Source organism: Chlamydotis macqueenii, chromosome Z (assembly GCF_036417535.1).
Source record: "Chlamydotis macqueenii isolate bChlMac1 chromosome Z, bChlMac1.mat, whole genome shotgun sequence".
Lineage (NCBI taxonomy): Eukaryota > Metazoa > Chordata > Aves > Otidiformes > Otididae > Chlamydotis > Chlamydotis macqueenii.
In genome coordinates, this window is record NC_141593.1 from 27,958,124 (window position 1) to 27,978,211 (window position 20,088).

General features: G+C 39.7%; 1 protein-coding gene across 2 annotated transcripts in view; it reads left to right on the forward strand.

Annotated features, from left to right (window-relative positions):
- SMARCA2 (SWI/SNF related BAF chromatin remodeling complex subunit ATPase 2) overlaps nucleotides 1–20,088 on the forward strand; it is a 124,765-nt gene that overhangs the window by 72,394 nt on the left and 32,283 nt on the right. For both annotated transcript variants that reach the window (XM_086770957.1, XM_086770956.1), the window contains 3 exons: nucleotides 2,112–2,339; nucleotides 5,446–5,523; nucleotides 11,055–11,273. In XM_086770957.1, the coding sequence (XP_086627083.1) occupies nucleotides 2,112–2,339; nucleotides 5,446–5,523; nucleotides 11,055–11,273 (525 nt within the window). The remainder of the gene's footprint in view (nucleotides 1–2,111; nucleotides 2,340–5,445; nucleotides 5,524–11,054; nucleotides 11,274–20,088) is intronic.

Consider the following 20,088-nt stretch of genomic DNA (forward strand, 5'->3'; position numbering starts at 1 on the left):
AAATAGATCCAAGTAAGTCATAAAATGCTGCTTTGAGAGGAATTAGTGAGGCAAACTGCTACAATCAGGAAATGTTTTAGTTTGAATGACTGAAGTAATTCTGTGTCTGTGTATATATCTTATCTAAGTCTGAGGGAATCCTCAGAACTAGTGGCCTTATAGACCTGCTTCATTTGTATCACTGTACTCGTTCTTTAACCCTTAGGACATTAATAAATAACTCCCCATTTTGAGTCTTCAGTAGGTAGGTTGCAATATTTTAGTAAAGGCTGTGCAGAGCGCTGCCTGTCTCGGGAAATGAGTGGCCGTATGAGTGCGGCAGTCTTAGCCTGATACACTGAACTTGCATTGTTGATGTGAGTGGGTAGTAGAGTACAGATCACCAGGAAGAGTGGGTATCAGACCCTTTTGGCTTGTTTCAGAGGTAACTGAAGTCTGTTTTTCTCACTTAATGTGGGTTTTTTTTTTTTTAAAGAACATAACTTAGATATCTCTGGAAGTACATAGCTATGTGTGTGTTTTCAGCTATTGTGCATGTATATGCAAATCACATAATAGTCAATAGCCACATGTAAAAGTAAGGAAAGTGAGACTAAGAAGAGTTTGATCTAGAAATTTGAAGGCAGAACTTTCATAGATGCCATGGTTACCAATTTAAAAGAAGCCTTAGGAAATCCGGAGCAATTATATTTAGAGATTTTTAAAGCAGCTCAGAAAGTGCTTCATTCTTTGTATTTCCTGTTTGCTTTAGGTCACTTTCACAGACAAGCTTAATGCAGAGTGCTGTATGAATTCAACAGTTGGATGACAATAAATCCATGCAATATAGTAAAAATTACAGAATATTTTCTGGAGTATTTGGGTAGTTGCAGAGAGCGATAAGGTCTCCCCTCAGCCTCCTTGTCAATTCATGCAGTCTATCTTCTTTTGCAGATGGGAGTGATTTCTTCACTTCAATGACCAGTGTGCTAAGAGAGGATAGCGGGGCAGTGGTGGGGGATGCAGTGTAGCCCTGAAACAGCCTATTTCAAAAAATAAAAACTTACATTTCCTCACTTTACTATTTTCCCGTGCTTCTGAGAATGATTATATAAACAAGTTCATATTGTAGCTTCATCTTCACTGTTAATGCTAACTTCAAATGCACCTTTAGGTTGCGGCAGCTGCATCATGTGTAGTGCTTGGGAAGGGAATTGTGCAAGGGAAGAGCTAACAACAGTCACAAAAGCAAGGTGCTGGACTGAAATAGGCAAACTCCTTGCTTATTTTCTTTTTTTTTCTCTACATTAAGAAATTTCTATGTTGTAAGGTAGCACAAAACTGTCATTTCATGTTAAGGTTAAGTATGCTTCATTATCTGATGCTGATGTAGGAACGCAGGAGTTTTATAGGAGTTTATAGGAGTTAATGGATTTATCTTTTGCCCAAAGGAAATAGATAAGATTTTGAATCAATAAATTCTTTACCTATAACCTGCAGCATGCTTTTTACTTCCACCATTTCTAAATGCAGTCATCTGACCAAAAAATAGTTACATTGATTCGGTCTTTTATATATGAACTTTCATTCAGAAAGGTCACACTTCAGTGGTTTGAACATGAATATTCCAAAGTTAAAAGCCAACTCAACAGATCAAATAATTTTCAGTTAAGATATTTAAGAATTATCAACATCCTTTAGTAGAGGAGTTTATATATGGGTTTTTTACTAGTACTTTTGTTGGTTTTTTTTTCCTGCAGTCAAGAGATATTTTGCATTAGGTTTCATTGTGGCTTGGAAGGCCGTGAATTTTGAACAGAAGGGAAAAAATAAATATATCAGCCCTTCTCAGTCACTGCACATACTTTCAGTAAATTTTTGGCTTACTGTGTTTACACTGTACAGAGCAGGTCCATGTTTCCTTTTTTCAGTTTTCCTCCTACCTGGGTCTGATGAAATTCTGGGAAAGAAAACTATGAGGAACGAACCACGTGATTTTTGGTGGACTGTCATTTGAGTTGTTCTTTTTAATAACAAAAGAAAATTCAGCATTATAATTTCCTTTAGAGCAGAGAACGATTTCTGCAGCAGGCTTATGATATGCATCACTATCTGTGTTCTTTGCCTAATAGGACTTGCAGGCCCAAGACAGAGCTCACCGAATTGGTCAGCAGAATGAAGTTCGAGTCCTGCGACTGTGCACTGTGAACAGTGTGGAAGAGAAGATACTTGCTGCTGCAAAGTATAAGCTGAATGTGGATCAAAAAGTTATTCAGGCTGGAATGTTTGATCAGAAATCTTCAAGCCATGAAAGGAGAGCCTTCCTACAGGCTATATTGGAGCATGAAGAAGAAAATGAGGTAAAGTAGTTAGAAATAATCAGTAAGAGGATGTTACAGGAAGTACTGAGTCATTTTTTTTCGTCGGTTACAAAGATTGTCATCTCCTTTGAAATTAGAAAGGTCACCATATTCTTATCATCCACTCAAAGAAACTAGTTCATTTTTCTCTCTCGCTTCCTCTTCAATAAACTATTAAAAAGAGCTGTCAAGTTTTTTCTCATAATAGTGGAAAGTGAGGTTATAGAATCACTGACTGTATGTCCCTGTCTTTTCATTCTGTTCTTCTCTGGAATTGTGACTGTGGAATGGTGAGTCCTTTTGCCTGTCACAGCAGACTCTTCTCTTAATGTAGGGAAAATGCAGCGTTTGGATGAATGCTGCATTTGGGAGAGAGTGTATAAATGTATCAATTATACTGAAGTCAGGCACACAAAAAATCCCATTCTGCAATAACTTTTTTCCCACCTTGAAAATATCCTCTGCTTGTTAAAGATGCAGAGATTTTAAGCCTAATTTTACCTCTGAGTATACCTTGTATGTCTGAATATGGTGCACACCGAAAGAAAATAAGATTCTTTAGTCTGTGTTTGTTTCGCAGGCATCCTTTATTATGTGGTGTAAAAGTTTCAAAGACTAAGGAGTTTACTTCAATAATTAAAGCTTTTGTGTAAAGTCTTTGTCTTGCTGTACATTTAGAAAAAGCTGATACATCATTAAGATAAAGGTTCATATTGTTGTTTTAGTATTTTTCATAAGAAATTAAGGAATAATGAGTTTTATCAGTAATTGTCTTTTATTTAGGGTGTGAATGTAGAAATGGGATGATGTATATGTACCATTTTTCAAGCAGCCAACACCATCTATATGAGTAGATAGATGAACTTGAAACCAATACAAATTTTCAGTAAGCCTGTGAATTTGTTTTTAAATTTGACAAAATTTTGTTACGCTTTCAAAGCCCTAGAAAATACTTATCTGAAAATGTTTCAAAAATCAGGACTGTAGTTCATGCCATGCCTCATGTCATAGATAACTTCTGAGCAATCTACTTCTTGTGGGTTGTTGAAATACGCATGGCCTGCCATCTTGAAGCAAGCACAGATTTAACTAGGATTTGCTTGCCATAATGCAATATCAGTCTTTAAACCAAGCATTGGTATTGCAATCTGACTCCTAACAGTCAAAGCTGAAGCTTTCAAGTAAAATGTCTTTGTGAACAGAGACTGTGCAGAACTTTGCCCACTGAAACTGCTGAGGGAGTAAGAGGGATTGAATTTGCACCATCTTGCACTGGTCAGCCATTGCTTCTTCATTGCAACAGCACTGGAAACAAAATTTGAATGTCAAATGAGACACTGACAAGAAAAAGTAAATCACTCAGTTAAAAGTTATTAATATCAAAACAGCTTTGACTTGCAAATACAGACCAGCACATCTAATAGAGATTGTTTAATGACCACCTAGTTAAATATTCCCATGCTAAGCATACTTTAAACTTGCATATCAAAGCTTTTTGGACTTGTATGTAGTGCACCGTATTCTATTGGTATGTTGTTAGCCCTTTTTTGTAAATTCAGTATCAAAACTCCGCTTGTTTTTCTTTGTTCTTTCCTCTCCTTTTTGCTCTTTTTTTTTTTTTTTGTGTACTTAGAAGATATGTTAGAATAATAGGAATGTGTAACAGGTGTTTAGAAGTAACTTGTTCATGGAGACATTTTTTGTTGGGGCTGGTGTTAATGAATTTTAGTTTTGCCAAGCATACCAGGCCACAGTATTATTCAGACTAACCACATGATGCAGACACTGTTGTTACAGCTTCTGCTGTGAGATCTCATATTTTTTTCAGGTCACAAGTTGCTACATCTCTGCTTGAGATGGTAGGAAGCTTGTGAAACTTCCATGAGGGTCACAGTCTTCACTGATCATAAAACAAGGAATCTGTACTCATTTTTTTCCTCTATGTATGTAACTACATAACTTCCTTTTCTTGAATGTTGAAGGAGCATTTACTAGAAGTGAGACTAACTAGCTCTCTGTAATTTTCCCAGTTGCTTTTTTCATGTTAAAATTTAAATTATATGTACATTAAGGTACAGAGGTGTTCATTGAGAATTACATTAGTAAGAACTGTATTTTTTTCTGAGATGTAGAAATCTTGCCAGTGGAGGGAAAATGTGATGTGTGGATATAGATAAAGGCCTTATCTGTTTCCGGAAAAAAAAAGAAAGCTACAGAATGATAGTTTTTTGAGTGCTGTATGCAGCACTCTGTACTCCCATTTCACTGACACGAGTGAAAACTCATGTACAAAACACGAGTTTTCATGAAAAATTCTAGGTCTGCAGCATACTGTAGTATAGGTTCAGTGAGTCCTATGTAGGAGCCACTCTGTAGTTTTATTGTTTCAATTGACTTGTTGTCAGATTTGAAATGCCATGAGCTTTCAGAATAATTCAGGGAGGGAAACTGAACATTGTGGACTCTGGCTGTGCTAAAATGTTTTATCATAGCTGTTCAGCTTTAACATTTTTAGTTGAATTCTACACTTTAAAATTATATTTCCAAGGGCTGTTTTTGTTTTTATTTAATAAGTCATTTTATCTAGAATCAGAGTTTCACATCTCAATTTGTAAGCGGATAATGGTCAAGATAAAGAGAGATTCAGCAAGGCTTTTTTCCAGTATAATAACATGTTTAATTTTTTTCATTTAACTGACACTTTTTCATTCTTCTTGTTTTGACAGCAAAGCCTCGTAATGCAAAATGGTATTTCTGAGGGAGGAGAGTACTGTGGAACAGCAGAACGGAAATACATATATTTTAACTGAAGCACTAACTGTGCTTCTGACCCAGGAAAACCACAACCCAAAATTTCCTGGTTGCATATTTGCTCATTTCCTCACTCTCAATTTATGAAGGTGGTAATAAGTCTGAATCGTCTCTCTAATTATGTCTATTTTGCATTACTTCTGAGTCGCTGAACACTTTACAAATTTTAGTTTCATTTTGAGAGTTTCACATGTGTCATGACAAGGAGAGTCAGTGCAACCCTGACCTGATGGAGGCTGTTACTTCAAGTTGCATGTAGCTTCTTTCTAATACCTTTGTCCATCTGTGTAACCAGGAGGAAGATGAAGTTCCCGATGATGAGACTCTGAATCAGATGATTGCTCGACGTGAGGAGGAATTTGATCTCTTTATGGTAAGGATGATATGATTGTAAGTACAATATCTTCTCTAGTGTTTTTAACAAAGGCCTTAACCTTTTGTCATTCAAATTTTGGAAATTTTGTTGAAGGAATAGGCTTTATTTACTTGCATTGTTTATCTGAGGAAAGAAGGATTGTCTACTTCAATACAGCATTCCTTACATTATACGAAGACTTCATGGATCCTTGCGGACACCGTAGTGCAACAGTACGAATCTGGAGGAAGAGTCCGGCATGACCTGCAAAATTTACAGTGGAAAACTGATAGTCATAGTTTGGCTTGCTAATTCTACAACATACTTTCATTTTTCAACATTTCTTATGAATTTTAGGCTATGATATTGGCAAGAACAACTACAGGAACTTAGCAAGACAGTAAATTGCTAAGCGCTGTTTTCTTTGTGAGTTAACTGAGGCTTGCTGATGGTTTTGTCAAGGGCCCAGTAAGCTGCATCTCTGCTGCTGCAACTGTTGAACAGTTACTGAAGCAGAGCTAGTGACAGTGGTTCAACTGTAAGCAACTCATTTTTATTAGTACTTCCCTTTTTGTTAGTGCTGCTACAACACTGATGGAGTCATTACTTAAATGTCAGTGTAGGCATGGCGCTGGTCTTTTAGTGTGTGTACAATGCAAAGATTTCTGGTGGACCTTTGAGAGCCACTGGCACAGCCACAGAATACTTAAGTACTGAAGGTAAAGCACCATCCCCTCTAATTCTACAGAGGCTGCTGTGTTCTGCAAGGTGGAACAAGAAAGGCACTCCTGTGTGCATGAATGAAAGTGTATCAGGTGGTATCCACAGAAACAACCATTCGTAGGAGCACAGGTTTTTAATCCCTCATGATCTTCTGTGCAGGAATTTTTCTGTAAAACTTACTGTTACACAAGTGTGCAGGAGCTCTTTTTACATAAGTGACAGTTGTTCAAGTGCGCAATTGGCAAAGGCCGTATTCCCCCACATGGCTGTGCCTGTTGTCATTGCTGACTCGCCAGCTTAGTCCTTTTCTGCTAAGTTTCATTTAATGTTATCTCAGAAGAAATGAAATCCCTAAAGCTAGGCTGGACAGAAAATGAGTGTCTACAGACATCTGTCTTTTTAAACTTTCCTTCAGTGATTCAAGTGTAAGGAGATTTACATGGCAGAAACCAAGAGATGGCTATTTGATCCAAAACTCAGAAGGAATAATTTCAGCCGAATTACTGGTTGAGTGTACCCTGAGTTCTGTGAAAGCCCAATCGCTGCTGGAAAAAGCTTCTCAGTACTTCTCCTTCAGACTTAGAAGGAAAGAACTAATCCATGGCTTGAAAGTAGCTGATGAATTTATGTCTGTTTGGAAGAAATTTCTACAACTTCATCTGCTTGGATTAAGTTTGAAGGCTATTAACAGCCATTCAGTAAAACAGTTGAGGGGCCTAGAGTGAAGGCAATTTTAGCACTGTGTGGGCTGAGTTTATGTTTTTTATATTAAATTACATGAAAGTTTTTAAGGGACAGTAAAAAGTTGGTAGTAGGTAATAAAAATTTGATGATGCAAAGCTAACATGCTTGGAGAGCCAGTGGTTTGAAAATACTTAAGATAGAAACAGGGAAGTTAAATATTAATGACTAAGAACTAATTTTAATTGTTAATAAAGCATTTATTTTTCATTTTAGTAAACTGTTCAATTATAACAGAAAAGTCTGAAAAACAAGTTTGGCAGTCAGGCTTATTTGTTTTATCAATATTTTAGATCTTGCATAGTCAGATAAGGAGCACAAAGATAGGTTTGTATTCTCCTTCCCTCGGTTACCTGTGCTGCCTTATTACCTCTGTTAAACTTGTGCAGAGGTAATCAGAATTCAGCAAACTGCAGTAATCAAGAAAAATGTGTTTTGGTTTGTTCATTTAACTAGGCTTAGAGGTCTAAAAGCATGTATTTTTCTTATTTAAAGTGAGCAGTTCCAAAACAATAGGCAAGAGAGCAGATTAGTTCCTTGAGAAGCTGTTCTGTGGTCTCCTTTCAGATTAGAAGTATTCTTTGACGTAGATGCTGAGAGGCAGCTGTAGAGCTAAATACACTGTTCAGAAGGAGGATGTGTACAAGTGGACTTTGTTCCTCTGACTTTTAGAGGCTCCACATATATAACAGTAGGTGAAACCTCTAGATAGCCTCAAACCTCACAGTGTCCTACTTTTGCATTCATTGCAGATGATAGCACTTCCTCACATAGTAAAAAAAGTGTAGAAAATATTCAGACAGAAGTCAGTGTTTCAATGCAATCTGTACAGCTCTTGTCATTTCATGGTAGTGTGCTTCAACAAGTAGTATTCTTCCTGGAAAAATGTTTTAAGTTATTTTTAGTTTACGTAAATAAAGATTCCTGATGTAAAAACTGCTGTTCACGTAGAAGAGAGGCCTTTCAAGGAGGGCCTCTCACCGAAATGGGTGGCAATACTCTAGTTGTGCTAATACAGTTTAGTTCTTTGAATCCAAAGTGGCAGTGTACTAGCAACTGAGTGTATAAATTACTGAGTTTACACAGAGTGGCTTGGCTGAGTTTTTAAGAATTACTTTAGTTATAACTCGGAATGTTTAAGATAAGCATTCACAGTTCACAGGACAGCAGTGCTTTGTGGTTTTTTTTAAACTGGAAGTTTTAGGCCTTGAGTGTGCCAACACTTAAGTTCTTCATTTAGATGTAAACTTTGGTAGCATAGGACATTTTTATTTTCAGCGCCTAGGCCTCACTGAGGACAGTGTAAATATAATTACTTTAGTAGTTACAGTAAAATAAAGTAGATCTCATTTGGAAATACATGTTTTGTTACGATATGGAAGGATGGAACCAGAGATTCCTTGGAGATAAAAGTGTTCTGAGTTGTATCCTAAGAAAAAACAAATGATTGTTTATATCTCTTACATCTCAGGTTGACTGAGAGTCTCTTTATTTTTCCTCCCCAAGCACTTTACTTTGATAGCTGTTTTCTGAAATATACTATTTTAGTGTTCAGTCTTTGTCTTAGAGGTAGAAACGTGGTCATCAGGGAAAAAAAATGAAGTTTCAGCATTCACTTCATATAGTTAATATCATTATAATATGATGTCTCTGACTTCACTGAAGTTCTCTGCTAAATAATAGAGAAGTCTCTCCCATCTATCCTGTTTGGGCCTCCCCTCAGTGCAGCTTGCTGGTTGCCAAGTTAGCAATAAACCAATCCACGTGTCTGGCTTGAATGAGACATTTTTTGAAATAAATTCAGATTGAATGAGATGTTCTTTAAAAGGTGAAATATGAAAGTCTGTAAAAAACTAAACACTATACAGCCCATTCATCATTATCTGAGGTAAAGAAGGATGAGGAAAACCCACATGTATTTATAGTTGCTTCTTAAATGTAGTTGGACCTGCAGGCTGAAGGCACACATCTTACATTCTGCTTTTAGAAATAAGATGGAGCACCAGACAAGATAATGAAGACTGCTTGTAAGACGCTGTGCCTGAGGTGGTATTTTGGAAATGCTTGTATTTGGGAAGTTCCAAGATGGGAGAAGATTAAGCATGTTCAACAGGGCCATAGTTAAGCTCAATTAGTAAATTTGTCTGGGTTTGAGCTGCCCCTATAGATAGATAGAGGTAGCTGTATATATAGCTGCCTGTCTGGATGGATCGATAGATTATCTGTCTACCTATAGACAGATAATACCTCTGAATTTATGTGTGTCTGTGTCTTGGGTAGGAGTGTAAAAGGATGATAACGTCTAGTTGGCATCCTGTGTAAGTGCAGCATCTCATGCACACAAGAGAGGAGTTTGTGCATAATTGAGAATACTTTTTGCAAATGTGTATTGGCCAGAGCAGTAGCCTGTTCTGATGCTACAGCCCATTCTGGTGCCAGTCTATTTATGTTAGTTTTTCAAATATGAAAGTTAAATGCTTGGTTGCCATCTGTTTTCTCTGCTTAGCAACTGATTACTGAGCAGTTAAGTACTGTCTGACTCTTCAAAAGGCCTATTTGAAAAGGCTATTCGTATTATCTGATTTAGGCTACTGAAAAAAAATGTGAATGAGATTCACAGGACCATATAGGCCTAGATCAGTGTATAGTCAATAGAAAGAGGTGGATATTTCCCCAGGAGGGTTATAAAGCACCTCACTGATCAGCCTACAGTTGGTCATGTGAATACATCCTGAGTATCTGTACCTGTTGTCTGAGGTAATTGCACACTACACTTGAAATTAATTTATGTGATTATTTCAATTTCAGCTTAAAGTCTTAACATTACCTTCTGTCATGGTTTAACCACAGCTGGCAATTAAGCACCACACAAGTGCTCACTCACCATCCCCCCGGTGGAATGGAGTAGAGAATCAGAAGAGTAAAAATGAGAAAACTCATGGGTTGAGATAAGACAGTTTAATAAGTAAAGCAAAAGTCACACACACAAGCAAAGCAGAACAGGAGTTGATTTGCTACTTCCCGTAAGAAGGCAGGTGTTCAGCCATCTCCAGGAAAGCAGAGCTCCATCGTGCATAACAGTTACTTGGAAAGACAAATGCCATCACTCCAAACATCTCCCTCTCCTTCCTTCTTCCCCCAGCTTTATATGCTGAGCCTGACATCGTATGGTGTGGAATATCCCTCTGGTCAGCTGGGGTCAGCTGTCCCAGCTGTGTCCCCTCCTGGCTTCTTATGCACACCCAGCCTACTCACTGGTGGGGCAGTGTGAGAAGCAGAAAAGACCTTGACTCTGTGTAAGCACTGCTCAGCAGTAATGAAAACGTCCCTGTCCCCAGCACTGATTCCATCATAAATCCAAAGCATAGCCCTATGCTAGCTACTGTGAAGAACATTAGCTGTGTCCCAGCCAAAACCAGCACACTTTCTAATGTTCTTAACACTTCACCTAATCTTATCTGCTATTTTTTTATGTGGTTTTAATTTTTGCCTACTATAGCAGTGAGATCAGGAAAAATTCAGTGGTTTCAGCGTGCTGGCTTTCTGTCACTGTGTAGGCAATCTTTTCTCTGAATTTCCTAGTTCTCTATCTTGATTCCTTTTTTCTAATACCAGCTTTTAAATTGTCTTCTGATACCCAGGCTCATGAAACTAGTGTGTTTTCAGTTACTCTTTTAGTTATGTAATAATAACACCTTATGGGATTGTTAGGAAGGAGTGATTACTATTTGCAGATCACATTTATAAATACAAAGGAACAATAAAACCTGTGCAAAAAAGGAAGAGAGTTGTTTAATTAACACAACACAATAGTGTTCTTGTGATACGTTTTGTATCACTTAACTGCTGTGCTGTTTCAGTTACTTTAGTAAAAACTAGTTAGAAATAATGAACTTAACTGCAAATCAAGCATAGCTTCTTCTTTTTATAGCTGCATTTTAGAAGTATTTAGAAGTATCATGGAAGGGAAATATCTGTGAAGGACTTAGTTTAAAGTCTCAAGTGTAATTAGGTAATCAGAAATTTCCATGGTTCACTTAATGTTAGCCCTAAGAACTGTTATCCTTTCCTATTTGTCATTGCAGCGCATGGACATGGACCGTCGCAGGGAAGATGCCAGAAACCCCAAGCGTAAGCCCCGCTTGATGGAGGAGGATGAATTACCATCCTGGATTATTAAAGATGATGCTGAAGTTGAAAGGCTTACATGTGAAGAAGAAGAAGAGAAAATATTTGGAAGAGGATCCCGTCAGCGCAGGGATGTGGACTACAGTGATGCTCTTACAGAGAAACAATGGTTGCGGGTAGGTTGTTTTTGGTTTTTTTCCTGTTGAAATTTATTCATTTGTGGTGGTGGTTTTTTCCTTTTGAAGACTGCACAGTTGCGCTAGGGAGAGCACAATGTAGTAGTTGAAGCCTAAATATCCTTATTATTCAGCTTTTGCTACTGTGTTGAAGGAGTAAGTGAGTTTTAAGCTACATTGCTGAAACTTAAATCAACATTACTAAATGCTGAATGAGGACAATGATAGCTTTCTGTTGCAACTATTCTAATGCCATAGATCTTGACATATTTCATATATCTTTAGACACTTTCGTAAGTGTAATCTTTAAGATACAGGAAGAATTCTTTTATGATGGAGAAGATCAGTGATGAGTGGATATTACAGCTTTCTGTGCTGCAGAAGCTTAATTTTATTATTTTTTTAAATACCTGAATTTAACCCTTTAAAGAATTTGGAAACTTCCTTTCTTTCATGCTGTTTCATTTCCAAGTCCTGAGCATTTCTTGGCTCCACTGAGATAAAAGCCGTTGATACAAGAATTTAAGACCTGAAAGTAGATTCTAAACTTAGGTCACACCAAATCTATGATTTTGTTGTACTTGAGGATTCTTGGCATTCTTCTGCAAAATACACAGCTAGTGAATTCTAATGTATTTATGTGTGTTTTCAGAATGGTAGTAACAGGGGTGGTAAGGAAGTGAGGTTTGATTGTTGGAAAGTCTTTTCAAAACCAGGAAATTTGATAATGTTACGATTTCCAAAACACATAGATAAAGTATTGTATGTGCAAAACTAGTTTTACATGGTTTCACAGGGTAAGCTTTGTTGTAGAATAATTACAGACTAAATTGCTAAAGATAGGTAGAAATCTTACCTGCTTCAGTTAGAAATGTGATGTTTGTGAGACTGAGTTGTGCAATACTGTGCTAAGAGCTAATAAAGATTCAGCTGCTGGGTGTAAAGCTTAGGGGAGCTGTAAATCTAAGCAAACTTATGAAACTGCAGGAGTTTGATACTTGACATTTTCAAGTATTGAGTGGAGACGAAAGACCTAGAAACAAAGTCTCATTTAGAGTCTTGACCATTACCACTTTCTTACAGTGGAATGTTTGCAGTGTAATGGACATCTATTCAAGGTCATTTTAAGCTAGTTGTTTTTAATGGTGGAACACTCTGGCTTTGGCAGCAGAGAATTTAGCTTTGGCTTGTATGTTTTGTGTCTTGAGTTGGCCCTGATGTTTGTGTTTAAGCACTTCTCTGTCAAAAGTGGAAGCCCTGAAAAAATCATCTACTCAAAAATAATCTACTAATCAATCCTCCTCAGAGCGAAGTAGAATCACAGAATAGTTTGGGTTGGAAGGGACCTTTAAACATCATCTACTCCAAACCCCCTGCAAGGAGCAGGGACATCTTCCACCATATCAGGTTGCTCAGAGCCCAGTCCAACCTGACCTTGAACGTTTCCAGGGATGTGGCATCTACCACCTCTTTGGGCAACCTGTTCCAGTGCCTCACCACTCTCATAATAAAAATTTTTGCCATATATCTAGTCTGAATCTACCTCCTTCTAGTTTAAAACCATTACCCCTTGTCCTGTCACAACAGGCCCTGCTAAAAAGTTTGTCCCTATCTTTCTAAGAAGCCCCTTTTAGGTACTGAAAGGGTGCTATAAGGTCTCCCTGGAGCCTCCTCTTCTCCAGGCTGAGCAGCCCCAACTGTCTCAGCCTGTCCTCATAGGAAAGGTGCTCCAGCCCTCATATCATCTTTGTGGCCCTCCTCCTTATGTTGGGGCTCCACAGCTGGACGCAGTACTCCACGTGGGGTCTCACGAGAGTGGAGTAGAGGGGTAGAATCACCTCCCTTGATCTGCTGGCCACGCTTCTTTTGATGTAGCCCAGGATGTGGTTGGCCATCTGGGCTGCAAGCGCACATTGCCAGCTCATGTTGAGCTTCTCCTCCACCAGCACTCCCAAGTCCTTCTCCTCAGGGCTGCTCTCAATCCATTCTCCACCCCACCCAGACTGTATTTGTGCCTGGGATTGCCACGACCCAGGTGCAGGACCTTGCACTTGTCCTTGTTGAACTTCATGAGGTTTGCACGGGCCCACCTCTCCAGCCTATCAAGGTCCCTCTGGATGGCATCCCTTCCCTCTAGCACATCGACCAAACCACACAACTTGGTGTCATTGGCAAACTTGCTGAGGGTGCACTCTATCCCACTGTCCATGTTGCCGACAAAGATGTTAAACAGGGCTGGTCCCAATACCCAGCCCTGAGGAACAACACTCATCACTGGTGTCTGCTTGAATATTGAGCCGTTGACCACAACGGTTTTAGTGCAGCCATCCAGCCAGTTCCTTTTCCACCAAGTGATCTATCCATGAAATCCATGTCTCTCCGGTTTAGAGACAAGGATGTCATGTGGGACAGTGTCAAATGCTTTGCACAAGTCCGGGTAGATGATGTCAGTTGCTCTTCCTTTATCCACCAATGCTGCAACCCCATCATAGAAGGCCACCAAATTGGTCAGGCATGATTTGCCCTTGGTGAAGCCATGTTGGCTGTCACCAATTACCTCCTTGTTTTCCATGTGCCTTAGCATGGTTTCCAGGAGGATCTGCTGCATGACCTTACCAGGCACAGAGGTGAGACTGACTGGCCTGTAGTTCCCCAAGTCTTTTTGTTTTGCTTTTAAAAATGGGAGTTAGGTTTGCCCTTCTCCAGTCAGTGGGAACCTCACCAGACTGCTGCAACTTCTGAAATATGATGGACAGTGGCTTGGCAACTTCATCCTCCAGTTCCCCTCAGGACCTGTGGATGTATCTCATCAGGTCCCATGGACTTGTGCACCTTTAGGTTCTTCAGATGGTCTCGAACCAGCTCTTCTACTATAGTGGGCAGTTCTTCATTCTCCCAGTCCCTGCTTTTGCATTCAGCAACTCGGGCAATGTGGCTAGCGCCCTTGCCAGTGAAGACTGAGGCGAAAAAGTTGTTGGGGCAAAAAATTGTTGATTAGCTGAGCCTTCTCCATGTCCTGAGTAACCAAGTCTCCCATCTCCTTCCAGGAGACCACATTGTCCCTGGTCTTTGTTTTGTCCCTGGCATACCTAAAGAAGCTTTTCTTTTTGCCCTTGACGTCCCTGGCCAGACTTAATTCAGTCAGGGCTTCAGCCTTCTTTACCTGCTCCCTGGCCTCTCAGACAATCTCTGTATTCCTCCCAGGCTACCTGTCCTTGCTTCCACCCTCTGTAGGCCTCCTTTTTGGTTTTTGGTTTTCAGTTGGTCCAGGAGCTCCTTGTTTATCCGTGCAGGCAGTCTGGCATTTTTGCCCAGTTTGAATCAGCCAGTCCTGTGTCATTCGCAACAGATGTTCATCTGATCTGTTCTTCAAGTCCTTCCCTAGCAGTGAATTTAGAAGTCCACAGGGGAATGTATTTAACTATTTGACTTTCTGTTGTATTTTATCTGCATTTTCTTTTTGGATTTTAAGCCAATTACTTCTTGTTGTAACCACTCTAGTCAAGCAGAACAGGCTGCTACGTTTCTTTTTTTACCATTTCTTTATGTCATAAAAGAGTTATTCCCTCTTCAGTCAATTCTTAAGGTTATCAACCACTGCTCATTCAGACTTTTACCATAGTTCCTGTTTTCTAGTTCTCGTGATTGTTTTCACTGATTTCCCCTAGATGTTCTACATATGACTCATGTCTTTTTGGTAGTTTCATCAAAAGCTAGACATCAGAATTCCAGGTGTAGCCTCATTTGAATAAGAAGGACGAGTTCTTTTGCATAATTTCTAGGACACTTACACCTCACAATCCAGTATTTAATTTTCTTTCCAGTAAAGTATTGACTAATGTTAAATTTTTGATCCATTGTAAGCCCTTAATTCTTTTCTGAGGATCTACTTCCTGGGCCAGTTTTTTGAAATCATATTTTGTATAGTCAATCTTCCCTTCCTAGTAAGGGAGTTTAGCATATGCCTTGTTTAATGATATCCAAATTTTCTTCACCAAAATTATTTGGAATTTTAAGTTTCTCAAGTGAACTTCTGGTCAGCTTGGTGTTTTTTGGAGATTTAGTAGGCATACTTTTTATTCTGTCTTCCGAAAGACGCTAAAAACACTGAAAAGCACTGGACCATTTCATAAAGAGCCATTAAGGACTGTTCTGAGAACGATTTCTTAACAGTTCTCCATTTACTTGATAGTAATTATTTTCATTGTTTGCTTCTTAGACCATTGTGTGAGACCAGATCAGAAACCTTGCTAGTCAAGATGGTGCATATACTATCCCTTTTTCAGCTTGGCTTGTTGTTCTGTTGAAAAAAATTAGTCTCCCTCCTCCTCCCTATTGAGTTGTTAAGCTTGTTCCCAAATTAAGTTAAAGCCAAGTCAGATTGCTTCACAGTGCATTGCCATCGCTACTGTGACTCTGTTTTATACAGATTTTAACTGACACTTTCAGGTGGACTTAAAGGTGTGTTGAAACAAATGCAACTATAGGAACTACTGTATGTTTTTAGACTCTCTGTTCAGAGGAATTGTATTTATAATGTAACATTGCTTATGCAGGTTCAGAATAAAAACTCCTCTCCATTGGGTGGATACTGAAATCTAAGTAAAATTTTCTGAGTTTTTTTCGTTGTCTTGTTTTCCATGTGTATGTGTCCAAAACAGAGGTTTTTGTCACACCTATCGGCACCCATTGGCCTCCCATCACCGTCACTTTTATGTCTTCTTTGAGAATTTAAGTGTTTGATAATAATCTTGTACAACATTTTCAAGGGACTTTTTAACTATCTAAACATATAAAATTGTGGTAGATAGTTTATGAGCATTTGTGTCTTGTGGCTTTGTCACTGTAACTTGTAAGGCAACAGTATCATGCATTTTGCATGAAAAATTTGAGTTAATAATTTAATGTTGTGAACTGTTTCTGTCAGTAAAACTGGAAAAATATAATAGTAAATTTGGAATTAAGAATGGTACTTTAATTCATAAGACACCCTTTTACCTATGTTATATATCATGCCAGTCACCAAAGGTAACTATAGGTACTTCTATTTTTATTGCAGTGTTACAGAAGAATGAGATTTATTTACAAGCAGAAAGGAATGCCCCTCATTTTTTCTCTTCCTGTGGCTGCTGTTACGGCTTTATACCTACGTTCTCGTGGGATTTTCTGGAGTAAAACTTTGCATTTTTGACTAATAAGTTGCTTTCGTAGTATTAGTATACAGAACTTAGCTGTCTCTTTTTTCTTTGTGTCTTGGGGAAGTTGACTAGGTCTCTTCCCAAGGTGTTTTGCCTCAGTCAGCAGCCACAACTTGGAGTGTGGAGATCAGCTGCCTGCTGCTTTCCTGACCTTCTGCTGATACAGGCAAGACTGAGGAGTCTAGTTAACGTTGTGGCAGATCCCCACAGGATCTGCCGTACACCTCAGGGTCTGCATGCATGCATATATACTGACCAAGTATGTCAGCTCCCTCCTTGCTAGGAGGTCAAGTACCTGAGTTGGGAAGCAGGAGACAAAATAATTACAGAAGCCAAACCTGTAGACATACAGAGTGTTCAGTGAGATTGTGCTGTGACCCTGAACAACCTATAATTCAGTAGCAGTGTCCCAGGGAAGCTGTAAAGCACAAATAGGCTTCATCACTAGCTGTCGCTGTAGCCTGCTGTTCTGTAACTGTTGGCATGACAACTATATTTCCTGAAAAAAAAAAACAACCCAGGAATGAGGAGCTTGCTTCCTGATCCTACGAAGCATTTATATTCTGGAAGTATTTCATGCTCTAGCAGATTCTATCTCTGCAGCACTTCTAACAGGTCTGCGAAATGCTTTGTTGGATTCCATGGCAGATTATTTTCTAGAGGGGTCATCTGCCATGGACTCCATTGCTTAGGGCAGACTTCAAGAATCAGAAGATTTGTTTGATCAGTTACAAGACTCTTAAGACGGCTGCACCTGAATTCAGCTTCTCATTCAATTTAATTGCTGACTGGGTGACATGAATAACGTTTTGTTCGCTAGTTGTGCAGTTCATTTGAAATAGCTTTGCGTGCTGGCCAGTGAAACATATTTGATTCCAAAATAAGCAGTGTCTCATTTACCTCATGCAGACATGAAAAGTCAGCTATTGTGGACTCCTTGTTTTGCTGATCTAAAAATTGTAAGTGAAAATCAAGCAGTTGGTCTGTAATTAGTCATTCTTATTTAAATTTAAAGAAAACCAGTGCTGACTTTCATACATGCAGAATATCTGGTGAATACTGTTTAACATAATTGTGATGTAAGTTTTATTTGCCTTTTTTTTTTTGTATATTTACTAACTAACTTAAATATATTGTTTAATAAATCAAACTACCTAGCAGGACAATGTTGGGCATGTTTTCAGCTGTCTTCTCATCAGCTGGAACTTTACATAACTTTTTGATTTTACACTCTAATAGTCTGTTAAAGGTTAGGTCTGGCGTCAGAGGTAGTAAAGTTGGGCCAGCTTGTTACTACCAGTTGACATAAGTTACTATAGGTTTTTCAGTTAGGTTTATGTTTTCCGAGAGAGCTTCATTTTTATGTATACAGCTTTAGAATTGATACTAATATATTTTAAGACATGGTTTTGTAAACTGTGATGGTGGAATTTGATCTTACAGTAGATACTGATCTTCATTAGATACTGAAATAACTGGAAAATCAGCATTACATTTTATAATTGTTTTAGCTTCACTTTTCATTTTTAATTGTAATGGAGGTTTTTTATATAGTCCACATTGAAGACTGAGATTCTGTGAAGGAGGAGAAAGGAAATAACCTTTTACCCAGTGTATAGTTTATCTGCATACTTCATGTACTTCATTATACCCGCCCACCCCTGGTTTTCTCTCTTCCTTACTCCTCTATACCATTTCTAGTTACAATTGCAAAGTTTCTTGACTTGCTGCTAAACCCATTTAACAGTTGAGTAAGTGAGTATTTGCCCAGGGTATTTGAAGAAAATGGCATTCTGATCTAAACTCCTATAGTATTGAATTGCAGATCCAATTGTATTTGTTAAGCTGTAGTCACATTTAAAACACAAGTCACATTTAAAAGACACGGTCACTGGAGGCCTAAAAAGTTCACTGTTGCAGGGTGTTGCCTGTTTTGTGACCAGCAATTATGAGGATACGGCAGGTAATATTTTTTAATGTGCAAGGTGAGGATGATAAGATTTATGCCTGTGGAAGGTCATTTCTTGAAGGAGTAGGAGGTCGGACATGACTTCAAGGCCTCATGAACCCAAGCCATTTTTATGTTGTGAGTATTGCTATCTGTCTTTCATGCTCTTTTCAGGAAATTCAGTTCAGAATCTTATTTAACGGCCTCCGTTACGGTGGGGGTCTGTTATAGGCTGCCTGGCCAGGAGGACAGAGCAGATGAAGTGCTCTATAGGCAGATAGGAGCAGCCTCACGGTCACAGGCCCTGGTTCTCATGGGGGACTTCAGCCACCCTGACATCTGTTGGAGAGACAACACGGCAGGGCACAGGCAGTCCAGGAGGTTCCTGGAATGCGTGGATGACAACTTCCTCCTGCAGGCGATAGAGGAGCCGACAAGGAGGGGTGCCATGCTCGACCTTGTGCTCACCAACAGGGAGGGACTGGTGGGGGATGTGAAACTAAAGGACAGCCTTGGCTGCAGCGACCATGACATGGTGGAGTTCAAGATCCATGGGGCAGCAAGGAAACTACATGGCAAGCTCTCTGCCCTAGACTTCAGGAAGGCGGACTTCGGCCTCTTCAGGGACCTGATGGGCCAAGTGCCATGGGAGGCGGCCCTGGAGGGAAGAGGGGCCCAGGAAAGTTGGTCTGTATTCAAGGAGCACCTCCTCCAAGCTCAGCAGAAGTGCATCCCGGTGAAAAACAAGTCAGGCAAAAAGGCCAGGAGCTCCTGGACCAACTGAAAGTAAAGAAGGAAGCCTATAGAGGGTAGAAGTGGGGACAGGTAGCCTGGGAGGACTACAAAGAGGCTGCGCGAGTGGCCAGGGATAAGGTAAGGAAGGCCAAAGCCCTGGCAGAACTGAATCTGGCCAGGGATATAAAATGCAACAAGAAGAGCTTTTATAGGTATGTAGGGGACAAAAGAAAGTCCAGGGTAAATGTAGGCCCCCTCCAGAAGGGAACTGGTGTCCTGGTTACCCAGGACATGGAGAAGGCTGAGGTTCTCAATGACTTTTTTTGCCTCAGTCTTCACCGACAAGAGTTCCTGTCCCACCACCCAAGCTGTAGAAGGTGCAAGCAAGGACTGCGAGGATGAAGAACTGCCCATTGTACTCGAAGTGCAGGTTCGGGATCATCTGAGGAACCTGAAGGTGCACAAGTCCATGGGACCTGATGAGATCCATCCGCGGGTCCTGAGGGAACTGGCAGATGAAGTTGCCAAGCCACTGGCTGTTGTATTTGAGAAGTCGTGGCGGTCTGGTGAGGTCCCCGATGACTGGAAGAGAGGGAACATAACCCCAATTTTTAAAAAGGGAAACAAGGAAGACCCAGGTAACTACAGGCCGGTCAGCCTCACCTCTGTGCCTGGCAAGGTCATGGAGCAGATTCTCCTGGAAACCATGCTAAGGCACATGGAGAGCAAGGAGGTGGTTGGTGACAGCCAACATGGCTTCACCAAGGGCAGATCGTGCCTGAGCAATTTGGTGGCCTTCTATGACAGGGTGACGGCATTGGTGGACAAGGGACGAGCAACTGACATCACCTACCTGGACTTGTGCAAAGCTTTTGACACTGTCCCGCATGACATCCTTCTCTCTAAACTAGAGAGACATGGGTTTGATGGACGG